This window comes from Phragmites australis, chromosome 12, assembly GCF_958298935.1.
Source record: "Phragmites australis chromosome 12, lpPhrAust1.1, whole genome shotgun sequence".
Taxonomy (NCBI): Eukaryota; Viridiplantae; Streptophyta; class Magnoliopsida; order Poales; family Poaceae; genus Phragmites; species Phragmites australis.
Genome location: NC_084932.1, coordinates 32,338,173 through 32,359,609, shown reverse-complemented (window position 1 = coordinate 32,359,609; position 21,437 = coordinate 32,338,173). Strand labels below are relative to the sequence as shown.

The following is a 21,437-nucleotide window of genomic DNA, read 5'->3' as shown; positions in this document are numbered from 1 at the left end:
GGTACCTCCCATTGTTCTGCACTATTGTTTTTATCTACAAGGTGCAATTATATATATATATATATATATTTGTCAGTTCATCGTCACAAGTATTTTCTTTTGCCAGCGTTTATTACGTGGAATGGCTTCAATCTTTTTTTTTTCCGAAAAGGGAGCAGTAGCTCTACCATTCGTTGAAGAAGAACAGAGTTCTTACAACTAAACACTCCCCTCACTCAAAATGAAGAGGATGAGAAACTACGGAAGATCAAACAATAGCTTCAATTATGGACCGTGTATAATTTTGCTCCCTGTGTTTGATGCTATCCTCTCACAGCTAGCTATGATTTTCTCCATCCTAACACCATCCATCTTCTATATCTAAGGAGCTGTTTGCCAGTTATACATGCAAATCTGAAATTTGTAAGCTAAAAATGTATGATTATATGGTTTAAATATCTATTTTTAATCCACGATAAGAACAATGGGGTCGTGATCCCCTCCGCCTTCCCATGGCCACCCCACTCCCCGCCGCCGCCGCTCCCACGTCCTCGCTCGACAACCCCCGCCAGCGCGGCGTGCCCCCTCCTTCCTCGCTCGCACACGTCTCCCTCACCGCGGGCGCGCACACGCGAGGTAACGCCCCTTCCTCTTGGTGGTGCCATGGTGAATGTGGGATTTCGCGTACATTAGTACCCTACTATCGTCGTTTTTGTATCTATGCAGCAGACGACAGCCATACCCTATTCGCTATGAAATACTGAACTTTTCTTGCCCTCCCTGCCGTACGCCGCCCATTTCTTCGCAGAAGGGAGCTTCGTGCTCGGCCAGTGCGTCGTGCTGGTGACGGTCGTGATCGTGTGGATCTACGCCGAGATAATTACGGCGGCCGGTGCCTTCAACGAAAGGGGCCCCGTGACGCAGTTCAGCTGCCGCACCGATCGATCTTGGATCATCCAGGGCTCACCTCGGTAGGCTAATTGCCAACGCTTCATGCTTAATCAGTGCACAGATTGTTGATGTGTTCCCTTCACTTTTCAATTTTGCATTGGGTTGCTCTGATCTGATTGGGCATGCTCTGAACTTCTGCTTCGAGCAGGGTCAGGTTTGCCTGTCCGTTTCAGTGGGGTTACCCGATTTTCCGCTTCCAAAATTGCTTCCCCTATATCTCTGCTTCTTTTGCATCAGTGATCAAGGTCTGTGATTTGTGTTCTCAAGTTATGTAGTACTTCTTCTATTTCGGCAGCAAGAAACATCCTATGCAATAAAGATTTTCGTTTTAAGTGTTATAGGGGACGATGCGTAAAACTCCAAAAGGGCCACAACAGCATCAAAATAGTTTTACATAAGCAAATATGATCCTCAGAAAGAAATAAAACTCACAAATTACATCTTCAACAATGTTTCTAGTTCTTCTAAGGCAGACTATTATCTCGCCATCTCATGACTGTACTCAGTACAGCACTAGGTATATACTGAAAATGCCCCGTTTTTACTCTGATCAGTACATTTCTCTTTCAGTCCACCGGCACATTAATTGCGGTGTGAAGATACACAGGTGCGACATCCTGCCACGCTTACAGCATTTAGTCTGTGCTGCAAATTGCAATATCCAGATAATCCACATGATGTTCCATTTGTTAGTGCATTAGGTGCTCCTAAGGAAGCTGGCCACATTGTTATGTTGCAACTCTTGGCAATTTAGTTTAGTGCTGAGCTGTGCCCTACATGCATGCTATAACACTCATTTAATGGATATGGATATTGCCTCAACAATTACAAATAGGAAAAAGATCAAAGGTAACTTATCTCTGTCCTACATATCTATGTTTTTGGTTTTGGTCCACCTCAGATTTGTCTTCTTTTGTTCTATCTGATTTACTTCTCCATATTTCAGATGAAAGTAAAATTTCTCTATTCCCGTTCACTTAATCCACTGCAATTAAGCACTGGATGCTTAGAGTATAATTATTTCATCTACAAGTATGATGATCGGATATGAAAAGGACACTTTTTTCTGGAAGTAGTTTATTCTCAGTTCATGTCACAATTGATCACTCTTAACTAGGCCAGCATGTTGTGCCTGCAGGTGTCGTTGTTTCTATTGAGGAGATTAAATCAACTGTTAATGAGGTTCTAAAGGTGAATATAGAAGCTATAAAGGAGTAACGGTATCACGTAAATAGTTTGGCTTCCAATTCAACTCTCATGATAAATTACGGACAAATTTATGATCCACAATCTGCATCATGTGCCTGCTGTTTTTTTAACATACTGATTAAATCAATATGTGCTTAGTTCTTAATTTAATAATCCACTGATGGATGACCCAGGGGAGCTAATCCTTAATTCTGCCCTTTTTTCTCAGTTGGTAACCTATGTGGACAGGTTAGGAAAAGGCATCTGTGGAGTGATGCTAAGCCGATAAAGGTGCAAAAAAAAATATCTATGCAAAACACTCGATTTGTTTGGGCTGCCTTTCATTTGGTTTGAATATTTGCAAATTCTCCTTGTACATGAGGAAATCAATAAGAGGCTTGCAGATACACTTGGTCCGAAGACAGAAGCTGACAATATAAAACTAGCAAAAAATTAGTGATTGTGGCACTTAATGCGAGGCAGGTATTGCTATAGATATACACTTGGTTCTAATGATATACCTATGTTTCGTTTATAGCACAATAATTTGAATTAGTTCTCTGGACTTAGGAGAACCTTAGTTCACATAGGTATATACCTATTTCATTTTGTTTGCTTAGAAGAGCTTCACAATAATAGGAGTGAATATTTCTATAGATATATTAGTGAAAAACATCATTAGAAGCCATGATATGTACCATGATGTTGCAATAAGTAGTACCAAAAATAAAGGAGTCCAAGCTTTTATTAGTCAAATATTCATAGATTAGTGTTTTCTCCTCTCCTTGGGAGCAGCATCCCAAAAGGCTAACCAGATTTATGTGCTGGAGCTTGGCTATGAGTTGGATTTCATTTTTGAACTCTGTGAAACCTTGCCTTGAATGTGAAGCAAGTCTCTTAACAGCTATCTCCAACCCATCAAGAAGCCGGCCCTAAAAAGAAGTTCAAAAGAAACCGATCAACGTTTTTGATTTCATTACATTTAAGGGCATGTTTGGAAAATTTCATAGGAATTTTGCAGGAAATGATTCTGAAGTAGGGAAAAAAAAAATCTGGCATCCTAATCGGGGGATAAGACTATTTCACAACATGGTTTGATATGTTTTTCTCTTTATGTATGCCAAAGCATGTGTTTTCTCTCTCTTACCTTGTATACAGGACCAAACCCACCTTGCCCAAGTTTATTTTCTTCTAAGAAGTTACCTGTAACCTCTAATACTTGCAAAAAGTCATAAACTGGGAATTCTGAACTCCTTCAGGTTGGCGAGCTGATGTACCATTGAAGTTATGGTTCCTGTAAAATGCAGGGGAAAAAAAGAGTTACAATAACCACTGTTGTCCCGCCATCTGGAAGGAATTGAACCCTTACACTATATTTCCCTAGCCAGAGGAAAACTTTAAGGTAATTGACTCAAAGTTGTTTTGATCCATATCTCATTTTTGCGCTCTGTTGTTCTCTCATATCGACAAGTTATGCTTATGGCTCTTGTAAGCACCCTGACCAGTTTGTTCGTTTGGCTTTTTCAATCATAAGAGGTTAACACAAATATTTGAACAACAGGTTTGATGACACAACTCTAGAAGCTGAAAAGAACAAATACATAGACCACATTCAGGAAATCGTCCATTGGATGGGATTGGAGCCGTACAAAGTAACACACACGAGTGACTATTTCCAAGCTTTGTATGAGCATGCTGTTAAGTTAATACGGAAAGGGCTAGCCTATGTAAATCACCAGGTACTTTCTACCTCTCCTGTACATTGTTTGATCCAAAAGTGAATGAAGTTTAGACTGTCATCATGAGGAGAAGAATATTGCTGTTGAGTCCTTGAGAAATAAAATGTGTACATGCTTATTGGTATATGCTTGCAAGACCGCACAAGAAATCAACGAGTACAGGGGAAAGAAGATGAATAGTCCATGGAGGGATAAGCCAATTGAAGAGTCGTTGAAATTATTTGAAGACATGCGGCATGGGTTGATCGCTGAGGGCGCAGCAACTCTCCGAATGAAGCGGGACATGCAGAATGAGAACAAAAACATGTCTGACTTAATAGCATATAGAATAAAAGTAGGTCAAACAACTCAACTGATAGTCCATTGGTCACTATATGGAACATTAGAACTCAATGTTTATCCCCATATAGTTCAACCCTAGACTGGAAGTTTTTTATTTTTTTATTTTTAAAATCCAAAATTACAAAAATAGGCTTATAGTTGAAAATTTTGCAAATTTAGGCTATTGTCGTCTACTGAAAGGGTGACAGCCCTTCCAGTAGGTGATAGGTCAGGTTAAAAAAAATTCAACATTCTATTGCTCTCAAAATTTAAAACATTATCGAAATAGTCATATTTTTTTGGGGGGAAAAATGTATGGTGTAGAGGATATTATAATCTAGCTCTCTAAAAAATTCAACTTAAAGGAATACTTGTACAATGAGAAACAAAAAGGCAAATTTTATTGTACACGATCTTATGGTTTTCTGGTTGAACACGGTATAAAATTTTGTTTTGCGCTATCATAGCCTATCTGTTCCTCAACAATATTCCTCATGGACGACATTAGTTATCGATGATTTGTGAACTGTCGATCTTACGAACTTATAAATGAATTGAGGGATACTTTCTATAGTTGAATCACACATCACATATAGAAATTTATACATCATATTTATCTTGTATTGATCTCCGGGACTATTTAAAGGGATTCTTAGCTAGTCTAGATAGATCTAAATCTAGTCGAGAGACTCTTTGTACGTAGTCGTGGAGGGTTGCTGATGCAGATCGGGGACACAGAAGGTTTGAGAGTTCAAAGCTTTTGTAGGTCTGAATGGACTTGTATCACGCGTTCTTTCGCAGGTTCCTAGCTCCCTATATATGAGAGAGAGATAAATTTATCTGCTTACGAGATATCTGGATATTTACGAATAGGTTTTATACGTCTAAGGATTTCTTTTATAGGCATGAACATATACCTGAGAATATAGGAAATCAAAAAATCTAGATATGATAGTTTTATACTTACCCATCGTCACATTCCATATGCATAATTCTTATCTTGTAACTTATTGCTGTCAAGGGCGTTAGTTTATTAATAAAAAAAGAATCCCCTGAGTCAGCTAAGATTTGGAAAAGTACAGAATCAGAAACATGATTAGTGCTGACATATACTAGTTACATCATACATGCAATCCAATGGAATTACGGTTGCAAAACAATGTTCTGACTCCGATCTTCGGAAAATAATGTTCCGAATTACTCAACAACAGTCCACCTTAATCCTTCAGACTTGTTCCTTCAGTTCCAAACTTCGCTATGATTACAAACAATTTTCTACAACAGTAGATAAATACGCTGAAAATTCAAAGCGTGATGAGTACAAACAGTAAATAATGCACAAAAGAACAATACGCTGATTTAAAGGTGGGCAATCCTAGAAACTTACGTACCTCTGCTGCACACTTCAATTTTTCAACTCCACCACCGCGCTAAAAGATGGTTCCCCTGGTGGTCTACATTATTTCTTTTTTAAAGGGCAGGAAAAAGCTGCAATATAATACTTGACTTTGCGCAAATAAAAGGAAGGAAAATACCAATTTACACCCTTGGACTATTGTTGGTGTATGTTCATTTGGATAAAACAGATTTGGAAGCATGACTGGTCACCCAATTAGAGATAGGATAAGGTGTTTGATCTATATATCTACTCTTATAAAATGTAAGAGTTGTGACTGATTCAGTCGATCTTCACCGTATACTTAAGTTGATCAAACGGTTACCGTGTAAAGTTGAATCATGTTCCTTCTTCCAAAAATACATTTAATCTTCTATTATTTACCTTCCATACCTAAACGTTCAATATTTGCCTTCCATACATTCTAAAAATACATTTAATATCTTATTATTTACCTTTCATACCTAGACGTTTAATATTTATCTTCTATATATTCACCGCCATGTTTCTTCAGAGGGTATGTCGCTTCTCGCACTTTGCCTGCAGCGCCAGGTTTCTCCAAAGGGTGTACCGTCTAACGTACTTTGCCTATAGCGTCGGGTTTCTCTAGAGAGTGTGCCACCGCCCGCATGTCGTTTCCACCACCGTCTAGGACGGATGTCGCCTCTATCACACTATCTTTACACCAAGGTACTATACGAGAATTGTTTTCATCCTTTCACTAATCGGTTACCATTTTGATCATCCTCACAATGTTACTATGGATGTCCAACTCTGAATGATACGGTCTCCTCCACCCTCCTATCCAATTATTGGCCTTTATCTATTAAATTACATGATTATATTGTGCATTTCGTGTACGTAAATATCTCTTTTGTTATACTATATTCGTTTACTTATTCGAATTGATATATTCTAGATTGATTTTACGTGTGTGAAACACATATACAATTATTAGTCCGAATTAAAAAAGGCTATTGTACGGTCATCCAAATTTGGATGCATGCTTGCGTGACAGAATCAGTCAGGGCTGCTTGGCGGCTGGAGATAAAAAGAGACCCAGAGGCGATGATTTCTTTGAGGTTTTGAAGGCTGGCAATCTCTATGATTTGTATGGTGCTTTTGGTAGGCACTTGTGACATGAATTGATCAATAAAACTCAGCAAGTTGATAGCAAATTGTTGTCTACGCCGATTGATTCAGTGAGTTCGTGCAGTTTTTCGTTGTTGGTAGATTGTTTGCAGTTTTTGATCTAACCATTGGATTTGCATTCCGTAAGTTGGGATAGATTCGCACTGAAGTCTAGTTTCTTCCAGCAAATTTTCATCAAGTTCTATTGTCTAGATTTGGAGTAATCTGGGTTCTAGTGCAAGTCAGTCTGGGTTCAGTCAAGGAAGCAGAGAGAGAGAGCGAGGGGGAGGAGATAAAGGCGCGGCCGACATGCTTAAAGTCAAGGAAGTTGTGCACCTATATTGATTGATTGTTTATGAAAAATAGGTTTTAAACCTACTCGACGGGTGAAGATGTGCAATAATATTCAAAGTTTTTATGTGTGGCCAATTCCGACAAGATACTTATTACACTAAAAAGAATCAAAGCTAAACCCTAACCCTAATCCAACCTACCAACCAGAATACCAAAAGAATTGTCAACAGTAACGGGGTTTAAGATATAGTACCGAATTCTCGCTTGAGTACAGCAACATTGACCCAAACAAAAAGCACAAGAACTTCTGAAATTCAAATCTGTTTTATGTGAAACTTGACAAATATGATCTAGACCTTCGTTAGATTCAAATTTTGCCAAAGAACATGGAAAACTACGGACAAAAAAAATTACAACACCAACTATTGGAGCTATATCTTAAAACATGGTCAAATGTACTCGACAAATTATCAAATCAACTTTGGGAGCCCGTCCTTTGGCTCTTTTGAAAGAATAAATAAGATCTTTGGCAATTCCTGCTTTGGAAGACCAAGAGATGACAATTGCAAAGCAAGTTCCCCTGATTTACTGCTCTTCTACACGTAAAAATAAATAAATAAAACTTACCTCGTTTCTTTGCCTTCTTGCAAAATAAATAACACAAAGGGTCTTCTTTGCCTCTCTTCAGCCTTTATGAGTAGACCACTGTACAAACGGAGTACTCTTTCTTTCTCCATTTCAAAAACATCCAAGACAGGGACATCTCCTATCGTTCCGTTTCTTCACTTCTTTTTTATATATAAAATAAAAAGTTCCTTCTCTGGTATCTTGTACTCAGTATTAGTGTATAGTAATTGGTAATCCATGAAATGCCACTCATGTGTCTGGCATGTGGGTCCAGGGCCTGCACATCACAGAGATAAAGTGAGAAGAAATTTGTGGCACTAATGCTGGTAGAGGGAATTCACAGGAAGCATAATTGTTTGCCGTTTTTGTGTACAATCAAAAACATTTGTCGAGGACTCGTAATCATATATTAATGTTAACATTAACTGATCGAACATGATGCTTGCTGTACTTGCAGACAATTACGCATTGACTACACATCTCTGAGCGGCAAGGCGCAGCTCGAGTCTCTCTGGGCCACGGCCACCGCCGCCGGCTGCAGTTCTACCGCTCATCCCAACCCAGCACCAGCTGACGACTCCTCTAGCTAGCTACCTAGAGACCGAGCTATACCTAAATAGTTTGCATGTATATTATTAATCCACCTCACTGCTAGTGTGAATAGTGCTAGGTTTTCGGTCACTAGCTGCCAACCTACCTCCAGTAGATATTCAAAACCCGAAATATTTTTCAAGGCACGAGCAGCTCCGCTTTATTTCCGCCGCCCTTAATCACTGACTTGTGGGGCCGGTGTGATCTGTCCGCGGTGGGTGCCACTTGGCAACGAGCGGTAGGAGCGTGGGCGCGTGGCGCGGTGTGGCACGAGCCGTTGGATGGATCTGAACGGAGAAAATAATTTTTATTATCCACACTAGCAGGGGTTTATATAATTTTAATAATTTTTAATAAATTATAGGTTTAATAGGATGTTCACTTATATTAGTACTATATTGTTAATAAAAATTCCGCTGCGTAGGCGCTTTTGTTTGTAAAAAATAGTAAACAATTATTCACCTCTTCTTATCGACATCATCTTTTTATACAAATAGAAAACAAGTAGATAAATTGAATGTATCTATATATATATGTTTACAGTAACATCTATTTTTTGTAGATGTCTGCTGCAGCTTCCTAAATAAACTATGATATCACGACCATTGTGACTATTTAAAATTAGTTGTGTCCAGAAGATTGTATAAAATAGATTGTGTGAATTCAAGCTGTTTATGGTGATTAAACAATCACCATAATATTCCAGCATGTGATTCTAAAGGTAAAAAACAAGCCTGCAGTAACATCTGAGGAAATTAATCAAATCAGCGACCTGGTTGGGCTGCCACTTCCAATAGAAAACAAGCCTGCAACGCAAAAGCCATTGTGACGTTTGTGCCAACGGGACCAATAATTGAAGGTCGTCTTGTGTCCGATTTTGTAGTTTAGGAGTGGAAATCAGACTATCAAATGTATCTATGTATCTATGAGATAATATTTGTTACAATAGGATTACAGTAAGATGATCTAGGATTTATTTTCTAGAAGGAAAGTAAATAAATTTATATATGGCAGCAGTGCTGTCTTTAGCACATGGACAGCATGGATTCCTGGACATAAAACAAAATAGAAGTTCACTCTTACCCCTTATTTGGATGAGTGGGGTTGCTTAGGAGGTTTTGCAACAAATCCTGGGGATCCAAATTAACTGGTCTTTACAAAAGAGATATGTTGGCATCCAGGACGTAATCAATTTATAATATAAGAAAATATTACACCAAATAAATTGAGATATGTTAACAACCTAGAGGTAATCAATTTGCTTCCATTAACATAACACACGCCTGTCTATATATATATGTTCATAGGAACCATGGAGAACAGGGTTCAAAATTTGTCGGTAAACGACCAAAATGCGCGATAACCGGCCATCTCGGTCCGGCTCGGTTTCAGAAACCGAACGGTAACCGAATTTGAATTCAAAAAATTCAAAAAAATAAAAATAAAAATCCAAAAAAATCCTAAGAAAACTAGACACAATTCTAAGACCTTCTGTAAAAAAATTTCAAAAATAATATCTTTTGCATCATATTCTATAGGGAGGAAGTTTGAAAAAAATAAAAAAAGTTGAAGCGTGCGGCTCAGTTATTAACTCATGTTAAGAAAAAGCTTAACATGCAAACACATATTTTTCTTGTGTAGAACGTATCTTAAGAGGATCTTTAAAATTGATTTCACTTTATTTAGAGTTTTATTAATTTCACTATGATTTTTACAAAATTCATAAGCATAAAGTGAATATGTTAAGAAACATCACTGTAATTAACTTTTTCATGTCTACTATTATTTTTCCTACGTAAATAATAGTATAAATAAACTAATAAAAGTGGTTTCACTAATTTTTGAGGTGTGATGGGTTAGTTATGAATTGATCTAGTCGCAACACATTTATACAATCCTGCATGTTACAATTACTAATTCATGAGTTCATGTATTTTGAAAAGAGATAGGATCATGTAAGAAGACTAACAAAATTTGTTTCATGATTTTTGGATTAGCAAAGAGTAAACTATTCATTTAACTTGGTTTAACAAATACATTTTCTCATAGAAAATTTGAACCTTTTTATGAGTATAAATACTTTTATCATGTATATCATATTACAAGGAAACCAACAAAATTTGTTTCACTTGATTTGAAGCTCAGATGTATTAGTTATTGATTTTACAAGATTGAGATAATTTTTGGATTTTTTTAACTTTACTGAAAATCAAGAAAACTGCTCAATAAATCGAGAAAGCCGAGCAGTTACCGACAATACAGAAAATTCGAGAAAATCACTCAATAAATCGAGAAAATCGCTCGATAACCGGTCCAATTCGACCGGTTACCGAGAGATCAATTTCACGAATTTTTTCCTAAATTTTAAATTTTATCAAACGAATTTTATCTAAATCTTTTTTTAAAATTCGAGCGGTTATCACGGTTTTTGTTACCGCCACAGTGAACCTCGATGGAGAACCAATAATCACCACGTGTGGTCACTATTCTCTGAAGATCACGAACTACCTGTGCGCATGGCGATCCAAAGCAAACACAGCGTGCAAGTGCTGGCGATTTTCTTGGTTCTTTTCGGATCCGTAAGTCACAACTTTACAGTCGAAGGGATGCGCTATTTTCTGTCCTTGTTTCTTCACAGCTTGTAGAGTCACTCCAGTCGTTGTTTTTTTTACTATTTCATTATTTTATACAATATGTCAAAGATTTTAACCGTACAGTTACTAATATACAGTCAGAAAGATTAGACCAAACGTTGACTTTGTGCCATGTCAGTGGACATCGATTGGGGACTGCGGCAACAAGTGCTACTGCTACCCTGACACATGGCTGATATATGCACGCTACGCGACAGCTGGATGATTGGGAGGACGCAACTATTGTACTTGATCCTTTTGCAGATTGATTGCATGTTTATCTTATAAACTGCAGCTCTCAGACTACAATTGCGTTGAATTCTTCCTGTAACCAAGTTGTCACGCAGAGAATTTTCCTGTTCCTTTGAAATTGAACTTGTTATTAGGAAATTTACATAAAATTCCAGGTGAAGGGAACTTTGCTTGAGGCATACGCTAATTAACATGTTGCGCCTTAAATAATATTTCATGTGCCGGCGTTCGGACCAATCCAACTCGTTGGAGCGACCCAACAGGCTCGCAGGCAAGAAAAAATAGGAAAGTACACATTAAAATAATAGGAAAACACATATTATATAACAGGAAAACACACGTTACAAAACAAGAAAACTTGTGTCGGAGTGACCGAACGATATATGTTTACGTGGTCGGGAAAATACATGTTACCGCAATCGGAAAATATATGTTATATGACAAAAAAAATTGGCTTGGTATGACATAAAATTCACTATTCAATGATAAAAAACAACCATTCTAAAACCCAAAAATACATTGATTTATCTGATAGCAACGTCATATATGGAGTATAGAAGAATAGTATTCTACAGGATTTCCTCTCTATATAAGGTAATAAATCACGTAATCAAGAAACAATCTTCAGGTAATCAAGGAAAAGGAAAGTGATAACAACACGTGAGATTTCCTCGAATGAAACTAATCACGTAATCAAGAAAACAATCTCCGAGTAATAACAACTTATGAGATTTTATGTGATGCAGAAAAGAAAAAATAGGTAAAATGATCAAATAACCATATATATGACGCTTTCACGTTTATTATTTTATAGCTGTGGTCATATATGTGATATGTGAAATCACTTGTTTTGTTATTTTAATCTCGTGAAATCACTTGTTTTGTTGGTATTGCATTTTTTGATTTTCAGTTACATCTTAGATTATTTTCCTTAACAACTATTTCATCAATTTCCGATTATGATGATTATCTTTGGAATATTTGGAAGATAAGAGGCCAGGGAGAGAGTGGGGGAAGAGTTTGAGACACTTTTTTCAAGCTGATATGGCTTGACGGCCATGTTTCGCCAAAACCAAGGGCGGATCCAGAAAAAATGGTTACTGGTGTCACTCCTATTAGAACATGGGTCATTACTTATAAGTGTTATTTGCTAGTTATGCATAGATATTTACTTAGTATTTGCAACAAGTCATTGTTGTCACTTGACAGCAATGAATATATTGTGGGTATGATTCACCTCTCCGGTATTACCCGGTTTTCTAGTTTAGGAGACTAGGTTAACATGTACTTATTCTTTTTGGCAACTAAAGTTAACATGGACTTCTTCCTAACCATTGCCATCATGTTTGCGGCAAAAGGCCGCTGGTATTTTAGTTGTATGTGTTCATTATTTAGCCAGGAGGAAGATGACTTTATTGCGAATACTACTACGTATGTCCCTTCCTTTCTAGAATAATTGCCAACTTCTTTTTTCAGACGAAATCAACTTGAATGTCTACTCGGTTGCATTCGAATCGGCACTAAATCTAAACTTCAGAGTTCAGACTCCCAAATATGCTCGCAAAGACACAGTCCACTTCACCGGTAAACCTGGTAACCTAAAAAGCCAGGATGCCAAAATTTTAAAAACAAATTTCTTCATATGCACCTCAGTGTTACGCAACCATCTGCAGGCGCATGTGTTTTCACGTTTGTCTCATCATAGTAGAATCTAGGAAGCCCTAGAATCTACCCGACAGATGGAAGAAGATTTGTGGTACGAGTGAAATAATTTTGGTGCTTTTTTTTAACACCTCTCTACAAGGTAGAGCTGTAGTCGCTTCAAAATTGAGCTTAGTTGTGTCCTGCTACTCTTCGCATACTTCAAAATTCAAACCATGCAACACCTGCATCTTCTATTCAACAATATGATGCTGCCCTTGCTTAAATCTCGAAGCACTTCGGATGAGCAATAATATAATGCATTGGCATATTACATATAAAGATAGCCACCCAAAAATCTCCATGCAGAATGGCAGTGGAAGACAACTACACCCGAAGGCTCTTAAATTATGAGTAGCAGCAAATAAGTAGATTCTTAAACAGCAAAGCCACGACTGGGCTGTGGAGGCGTTCAAAGTTAGATCACCCAACAATGTCTTTAGACCCTTCCAACGAGACAAAAGTAACCGTCAATAATATACCAATAATAATAGAAGGCGTTAGGACGTCTTCAATGGCCGCAGATCACTTCTTCGACTGTCTCCAATCCACACTTAAGCATTGCATTCAGACAACTTCAATCCAGATAAACTCTCCTTCAATTTTGCCTCCTTCGCTCGACTCTTCTTTTGCACCAGCCTCAACTGCTTTGCCTTCTGCATCATTTCACTTCGTTCCCGACTGTACAAAAAGAAGTAAATTCACAAGGCAATTCCCCAATGTAACTAGTTCCCGACTACATGAAAGGGACCGAAAGTAGACAATAAACACTAAGATGATCTTATGTCACAACAAGAATTATAGAAAATGGGATGGATCTTTCCGAGATGACTACTGTTAGGGTCCTACTGAGTTAACATTATTTGATTTACCTACTAATTATTTTTCTCCTTTACGTCATCTAAGTTTGTAATTGAAGTTGCTGATGAGAAAAAGAACGAGCTCAAATAAGGAAGAAAGGTTTCTTTCTAGCAGAAATAATATGAAGGATAAAAGGACCCAAACAAAATGATGTGTGCGTGCATTTGGTTTGGTTTGGCTCGGGTTGGCTTGTGGAAGGTGCTATTTGGGTTTGGATTGGTGACAGCTACAAATTGTTTGTTACATGGGTTAGTCCGGTTCTGGGTTGGATCTCAAACCTATTGACTGCTCCAAAAGAAAAAGAAAAAGGTGAATTATGAATTTTGGTTTTGGTTTGTGCCAGGTTGGCTTGTGGGTGGTGCTATTTGGGTTTGGATTTGTTACATTGGTTAGTCCGGTTTTGGGTTGGATCTCAAACCATTAGCATAGGCCTACTCACTACTCCAAATTAAAAGAAAAATAAGGTGGCTATGAATTAGAAAGCCGTGGTGAAACAAAGTCTGAGCTGAACAACACTTCGATTGGCTCTTGTACCGAAGAGTGTGCTACATTGGCTTCACACCAAAACTAATATTCAGCAGACTGAGTTTTAGTTTGACATTGCAATCACGATTTCTTTCTAATCTTACTATGGGGTTTATAGTTGGTATTGGGTATGGCCAAGACTAATTAAGCTGACCAAAAGAGTTAAGGTCATATGTTGAAAGAACACTACAATTTCTCACCAAATGACAGTCTGCTTGTTCAACTTGGCTCCAAAAAACCGTCGAATGACTAGGTAGGTATTTAGACAAATATGTTTACGTTTGACCACGTCATGCTAACCACTGTTTTCCTCAAGAAAATTAAATACTAATCACTGCTAATGTTCACAGATTGGTTAGTCACTTAACTCACCACAAAGCTTTGCTATGTTTGATATGCTAATTGCCTAGCCACTTAACCATCATTTGTTCTCTTCATGTTTCAAAATGTACACGAAGATAAATTGTACTAGAGGCTGCTCAACACCAGTAACTAGTAATAGTAGTTTAAAACTACAAGTGCTAAGAGCGAGAAACAACGGCAAGGGTAAACAGAGGGTGCAGGTGAACAGAAGATCGACGTAATAATTACCTTGTGATGGCATCCTTGCTCAAGTAAGTGAAGAACTCGCTGGGGATAAAGGAGTGGCCATCAAAGATGTTCCTACGATCCATGTTGGTGGAGCACCCTTGTTCTTGTTCTTCTTCTTCTTCTTCGTTGATATAGAGGGCACTTGACAACAGCACCATGTCCCTCGTGTTGACTTCAATCATCCAGAAAGTGTCTTGATCCTCCTCCAACAGGAAGCAGGTGACATCTGGATGAACCAAGCTCACCAGAGGATAACTTGGCTTCACCCGTGGAAGACTCTGCCCACCGTAAAGACCCCAGAACTCGGCGGTCTCCATGGAGCCATCCTTGTGCCATCTCCTATGGAAGATGTCAAACAATGTCCATGATGTTATCGTGAAAGCAGAACGAGAAGCAGCACGCACTCTGCTGGTTCCACCATTGGTAATACAGATGAGCTTGATCATGCCCCCGACAGTGACGCAGACACACCGAGCTGGGTCAGTGCTGTCTCCATTGGTATCTGTGCGGCGAGATCGCAAAGCCTCCTCGGGCAGCGGGATGTAACGGAGCTGCTGATCTGGGATGCTCTCGTCGTTGGCTAGGAGGATATCAACAGCAAGAATGCCCTGGTAGTAGTCGACCCAGCACAAAAAACGGCCGTTGATGGGGATGACAGCGTCAGTCCTCCACGAGCAGACATCAGGGCCCATCGGGGGCAACCGCACCTTCTTGACCCTCCATTGCGTTTCAATGTTCTCCTTCCCCGAGCCAGGTGCTGGTGCATGGTAGTGAAGCAGGCAGAGCTCGGGATCCGGGGCGAAGTGCGTGAAATCCGCCACCGTGAACTCGCCGTTGCTGCCGTGGCACAGGAGACCCATCTCTTCCGCCAGCATGGGCCGCTGCTGTTGACGCCCGTACGGTTTGATGAACTCGACCTCATGGGGGGTGCTGACGACACCGATGAAACAAGCCGGAAGCCGATGGAGCGACGGCGGTGACGAGAAGGCCGAGTAGACGAACAAGTCGAAGGGGAAGCGGAAAGTGTCGTTGCACCACCAAGGATGCTCCAAGGGGGCAACCACCTTGAAGAGGATGGAGTGACGGTGGGCGGCGATCACGGAGGGCTCCTCCATGCCTGGGGGCTCCGGGCTGCCCGGCAAGTGGAGGTACAGACGGGACACCGCCGGGGAGTCGGCGACCCTGAGGGAGGAGCGGATGGGCCGGCCGACGCAGGTGTACGAGGTCACCGAGGTCGTGCCGTCCCCTTCGTCCTCCGCGTCCCGGCTGCTGCGGTGGACGAAGCGGTCGAGGAGTAGACAACTGGGGCGGCGCGTCCCGCCGGCGCCGAGGGAGGATTCCCTCCAGCTGGGGCCGTGGGTACACGCCGGGGAGGGCTCCCTCCAGGCAGCGCCCCGGGGAGCCGGCCAGTCGGGTTCCCTCCTTCGGATGGGTTCTTCCATGTCGCACGCGCAGCAAGAGAGCGTCGCTCGAGTTTGGATCTAGGGTTCGTCTCCATCCTCAATAACTACAGTACTACCATTGTCGGATCCTTTACTTCCGGACGAGTTCTACTTGAAGGTAGCAATGTAGCATAGAGACAAGAGATTAGTATTTAGCAACATGTCATACACATTTTTATTATCATCACTATTTTTAGTTATGCGATGTAATAGAGATTGAAGTTTTTCATGCATTTTATTTAAATAAGAACTTAGAGATATTAATCATGCGGTTAAGTGTCTTTCATATCATTCGGCTGAATATTATTATGTTCTTAACATATTTTTATGTTGTTGTTTCTGCGTTGTTCTGTTTTTTAAGTATATACTGTTGAAATTTTATAATTTGGTATTTTTATAGCGTAGTTGAGTGGCATCGTAGCGTTTTGTAATTCCTAAGGTGTTACATTGAGTTAGTTTTACTAACAACATTTTTATTTAGTCTTCTAGTCTTCCGGACATTTGCCTTTTTCGCACTAAGAACAGACGCAACTCTCGATGGCCCAAACGCCAAGCCTAACATGGCAACACGCAACAGCGGCAAGTTGTCAACGCCTAACAGTGGACAGTCAATGCCCAATCGAATAATCCTCAATCGCCCAAATGTATAATGATATCCCAGTGGCCTAAAACCTAAATACACATAAGTGATGGAGGGTGATGACACTGAGCCTGGTGGCGACATGAGCGTAGCGGGGATGGATGGCACAAGCGCAGCAGGGTGCTATCGTGACGGTGCAAGTATAAGTATAAGCGCAACGGGAGGGATGTCACTGCCACAGTGACATGAGTACAGCAACATAATTTTTTAACTATGTACATCTTTTATTAAAATGATACGTCCACCACTGCCAACAAACTGAAACCAACCCGTCCTCCATCTCTCTCCTGAAGCAAATGCCAACCGACGCCTCCTCGATCCCCAAACTCTTCGGCCGAACGCACTAGCCATCGTTCCTCTCACGCTGCCAGCAGTTTCTGCTCCCCCGGAGATCGATAGAAGAGCGCCCGGCCGACGAAGCGCCGACACACCACTTCATTGACGTCGCGAAGCCGCTGTGAACTTCATCGACGCCGGAGATAGCAACACTTGGCACTGTCACCATGGTCGCCGCTCAAGATGGTGAGATCCTTCTCTGGTAGCATGTCGCTGCCGCTTGTTCTTGTTCCTATCTCTTGCAGGTTGTGTGTGCGGAAGGGTGGCTCGGCTGTGGTGTGTTGTGGCCAAGGAAAGAAATGTCTATCCCACTGATGGAGTTGCTGTCAAGCTCGCCATTCGGCTGCTCATGACCTATTGCAGATCAATGATCGACGCCGTGTTGTTCACAGAGGATGCAGCGAACCTGCTCTGGGAGATCAACCTCGGTATGGAGTCGATTCTCGCGACCCTCGGCTGCCTCGCGTCTTGCTGCTGTGGCGAGCGGTTGCTGCAGTAGGGAAGCTACGGCATTGGAGGTGTGCAGGCGAAGCACATGGAGGACGAAGCTTTGTGAGCCCAGAATGGCTGTGGTTGCAGGGCGGCAAGATGAAGAGCTTCGGTGCTGCGCCGCTTGCGGTTTGGTGTGGACATGGGAGGGTTCAGTACCGTTCCCCCTGATTCTGGGCTCCAGTAGGAACAGCTATAACAGATCAAACATGGTGATCCGCCAACATCTGCTACCAAGAGTTTCACAGGGCTGCCCAACTCACCGCTGAGATCATCGCCGAGCAAGTCACCGAAGGCTCACTGCCGGTGGGAAGAAAATATGCAAGTCTCTAGTGTTTGCTCATGCCAGTGGCCCTCCTTGTTGCCGAGGAAAGCTTTAGCTACCACAGAAACGATCATCCGCGCTTTTTCTTCATTGTCGGTTCAAAAATAACCAGCATTGATAACATATCACTGCTGGTTCGGAAGCTTCAGATGTACATAAAAACCAAGCTAGCAAGAACCGAGTAACCGACAGTGATAGTGATTAACACATAAATTGGCAGTGAAGCATTATTGTTGATTCGTGTTACAAACTGGCAATAATATTCAAATTATAACTGCCGATTCATAACACGAACCGGCAATTATATTAGCTCATCAAAAGATGTGTTTTTTATAATCAGCAGTGATAATGTCTATCACTATCGGTTGTGTTTACGAACCGGCAGTGATACTTATAAGTCCCTATGTCTTAACGTTTGTGACTGCTCAACTTCACGCGCCCAGCTGCTCAGCTTCTCCCAGCAACTTTAAATATCGCTCACTCTCGCTCCCTCCCTCTCTCGCTCGCTCTCGCTCGCTCTCGCGCTCTCACTCTCACTCCACCTTCCACTGCCGCCTCCACCGCCTTCTCTGAGGATGCCTACCACACCCGTAACCTCGTCTGGGGAGGAGGAGAAGGCCCCGCTGGACGAGGCACCCCCGACCTCCTCGGACTCCGCCGTTTCGGTGGGATCCCCCTCGTCGGATGACGAGGTCTGGGATATGTTCATTGACGAGCTTCTGCTTCGAGCATGGTCAGGTTTCCTTGTTTGTTTCAGTGGGGTTACCCGATTTTCCGCTTCCAAGATTGCTTCGCCATGATTGTTGCTTCTTTTGCATCACTGGTCAAGGTCTGTGATTTGTGTTCTCAAGTTATGTAGTACTTCTTCTATTTCTTTTTTTTAAACAAAATCGACAGGAGGGTTACCCATTATATTAAAAAGAAGAAGGCCCAACAAGCAAGATAAAAAATACCAAAAGACAAAAGCCCGAACCATGGTTTTGGAAAACTGCGGCCAGGCAAAGGAGAAAAAGCCTACTCTCATGCTATCAGGCACCCTATGTGGTGTGCGTCTGTGAAAATAGGTGGCAGACTTGTCCTTAATCTGTTGAGCAATAGCATACGGACGTTGTTCCTTCTGCTCAAAGATCCGTCGATTCCTCTCCTTCCAGATCTCCCAGCAGACCAAAATGATGAGAGACTTGAGACCCTTCCGAGAGGGGGCGGTGCAGTTAGGCATGGAGGACCACCAATCTTGAATAGAAGAGGCCTGAACCCAATTAGACAGAGGGATGGAGGGTAGGCCCATCCAAAGGGCCAGACTCCTCTGGTGAAAGTGCACTCCGCTTGGAGATGGAGGCAGTGCTCGACCGTTTGCTTGCATAGGGTGCATAGCTATCTATGGGAAGAACTTGCACTTGGGTGGAGCCCAGGGCTTCCATAACAGATGCACAAAGTTTGTATTGGTGGAGCCTCTGAACTGGAAGTTGTAGGCCGAGCTTGCGGAATAATCCCCATGGGCGGTGAGCTTCCAAGTGATAGTGTTCGGCGTGTGGGGTTGAAGGTCAACATGGCGCACCATGTTCCATAGCTAGTAGAACCGAGAGAGATGCACCTGCGTGACATGCTGCATCTTTTCGACCAGGAGGAGGCAAAGATGAGAGGCGCCTAGTCCTTGGGCCTGCGCCCCTGCGCCCAAGCAGAGTGCCAGAAGGAGATAGCAGCAGTTTGTCCGAGGTGTCGCACGGCAGCTCGGAGCCAATATGGAGGGGCCGTCCATTCCTGCCATAGCCAGCACAGCACTGTCTCATGGCGTTGTCCAAAGGCTTCTAGCTAGAGGATGCCCTTGTGCTTCAGCCTGCAGACCCTTTCCCAATTTACTTTGCACTTGCCTCCTGACAACGAGGTTTACCTGGCCCATAGGAAGCGCTGCCTTGATTTGTCAATTTGAGCCAAAATCGACTTCGGGGCTTTAATGGCAGACAAGAGTTAAGTAGATCGGCTGCGAGGTCATGACATCTTTGACGAGACACTGAGGCCAGCTGTTTTCCCCTCCAGGCCAACATTAATCCACTGCAATTAAGCATTTGATGCTTAGAGTATAATGATTTCATCTACAACTATGATGATCGGATATGAAAAGGGCACTTTTTTCTGGAAGTAGTTCATTCTCAATTCATGTCAATTGATCACTCTTAACTAGGCCAGCATGTTGTGCCTGCAGGTGTCCTTGTTTCTATTGAGGAGATTAAATCAACTGTTAATGAGGTTCTAAAGGTGAATATAGAAGCTACAAAGGAGTAACGGTATCACATAAATAGTTTGGCTTCCAATTCAACTCTCATGATAAATTACGGACAAATTTATGATCCATAATCTGCATCATGTGCCTACTATTTTTTAACATACTGATTAAATCAATATACGCTTAGTTCTTAATTTAATGATCCACTGATGGATGACCCAGGGGAGCTAATCCTTAATTCTGTCCTTTTTTCTCAGTTGGTAACCTATGTGGACAGGTTAGGAAAAGGCATCTGTGGAGTGATGCTAAGCCGATAAAGGTGCAAAAAAAAAAAATCTATGCAAAACACTCAATTTGTTTGGGCTGCCTTTCATTTGGTTTGAATATTTGCAAATTCTCCTTGTACATGAGGAAATCGATTAGAGGCTTGCAGATACACTTGGTCCGAAGACAGAAGCTGACAATATAAAACTAGCAAAAAATTAGTGATTATGGCACTTAATGCGAGGCAGGTGTTGCTATAGATATACGCTTGGTTCTAATGATATACCCATGTTTCGTTTATAGCACAATAATTTGAATTAGTTCTCTGAACTTAGGAGAACCTTAGTTCACATAGGTATATACCTATTTCATTTTGTTTGCTTAGAAGAGCTTCACAATAATGGGAGTGAATATTTCTATAGATATATTAGTGAAAAACATCATTAGAAGCCATAATATGTACCATGATGTTGCAATAAGTAGTACCAAAAATAAAGGAGTCCAACCTTTTATTAGTCAAATATTCATAGATTAGTGTTTTCTCCTCTCCTTGGGAGCAGCATCCCAAGAGGCTAACCAGATTTATGTGCTGGAGCTTGGCTATGAGTTGGATTTCATTTTTGAACTCTGTGAAGCCTTGCCCTGAATGTGAAGCAAGTCTCTTAATAGCTATCTCCAACCCATCAAGAAGTCGGCCCTAAAAAGAAGTTCAAGAGAAACCGATGAATGTTTTTGATTTCATTACATTTAAGGGCATGTTTGGAAAATTTCATAGAAATTTTGCAGGAAATGATTCTGAAGTAGGGGAAAAAAATCTGGCATCCTAGTCGGGGGATAAGACTATTTTTCAACATGGTTTGATATCTTTTTCTCTTTATGTATGCCAAAGCATGTGTTTTCCCTTCTGCACCGTCTCCGTCTGCTTGCCTCTCCGCGT

At 41.2% G+C, this 21,437-nt stretch overlaps 1 protein-coding gene and 1 long non-coding RNA gene across 18 annotated transcripts; one reads left to right on the top strand and one right to left on the bottom strand.

Moving 5' to 3' along the window:
* Nucleotides 1-244: 244 nt before the first annotated feature.
* LOC133887437 (uncharacterized) lies at nt 245-4,314 on the top strand. 17 transcript variants are annotated; one of them, XR_009903573.1, is made up of 7 exons: nt 248-615; nt 709-1,175; nt 1,501-1,537; nt 1,624-2,409; nt 3,378-3,520; nt 3,680-3,857; nt 3,994-4,313. It is a non-coding gene; the product is annotated as an uncharacterized LOC133887437 (long non-coding RNA). The 17 variants fall into 17 exon arrangements; XR_009903574.1 differs by having other exon boundaries at nt 249-615; nt 709-950; nt 3,994-4,311; XR_009903571.1 differs by having other exon boundaries at nt 250-615; nt 709-1,779; nt 2,069-2,121; nt 2,348-2,409; nt 3,994-4,308.
* Nucleotides 4,315-13,047: 8,733 nt separating this feature from the next.
* On the bottom strand, nt 13,048-16,273 carry LOC133887158 (uncharacterized). Its single transcript, XM_062327101.1, has 2 exons — nt 14,781-16,273; nt 13,048-13,484 (listed from the first exon to the last, which is right to left on the bottom strand). Exons 1-2 carry the CDS (start codon nt 16,220-16,222, stop codon nt 13,358-13,360), a joined length of 1,569 nt encoding a protein of 522 aa, XP_062183085.1. The 5' UTR covers nt 16,223-16,273; the 3' UTR covers nt 13,048-13,357.
* Between the last annotated feature and the right edge of the window lie 5,164 nt (nt 16,274-21,437).

Excerpts from the sequence above, each read along its gene's own strand:
- LOC133887158 (XM_062327101.1), bottom strand. The coding sequence starts at position 16,222 with ATGGAAGAACCCATCCGAAGGAGGGAACCCGACTGGCCGGCTCCCCGG. Across the intron at positions 13,485-14,780 it reads AGCAAGGATGCCATCACAAG|TCGGGAACGAAGTGAAATGA; the intron begins GTAATTATTACG and ends CTTTTTGTACAG.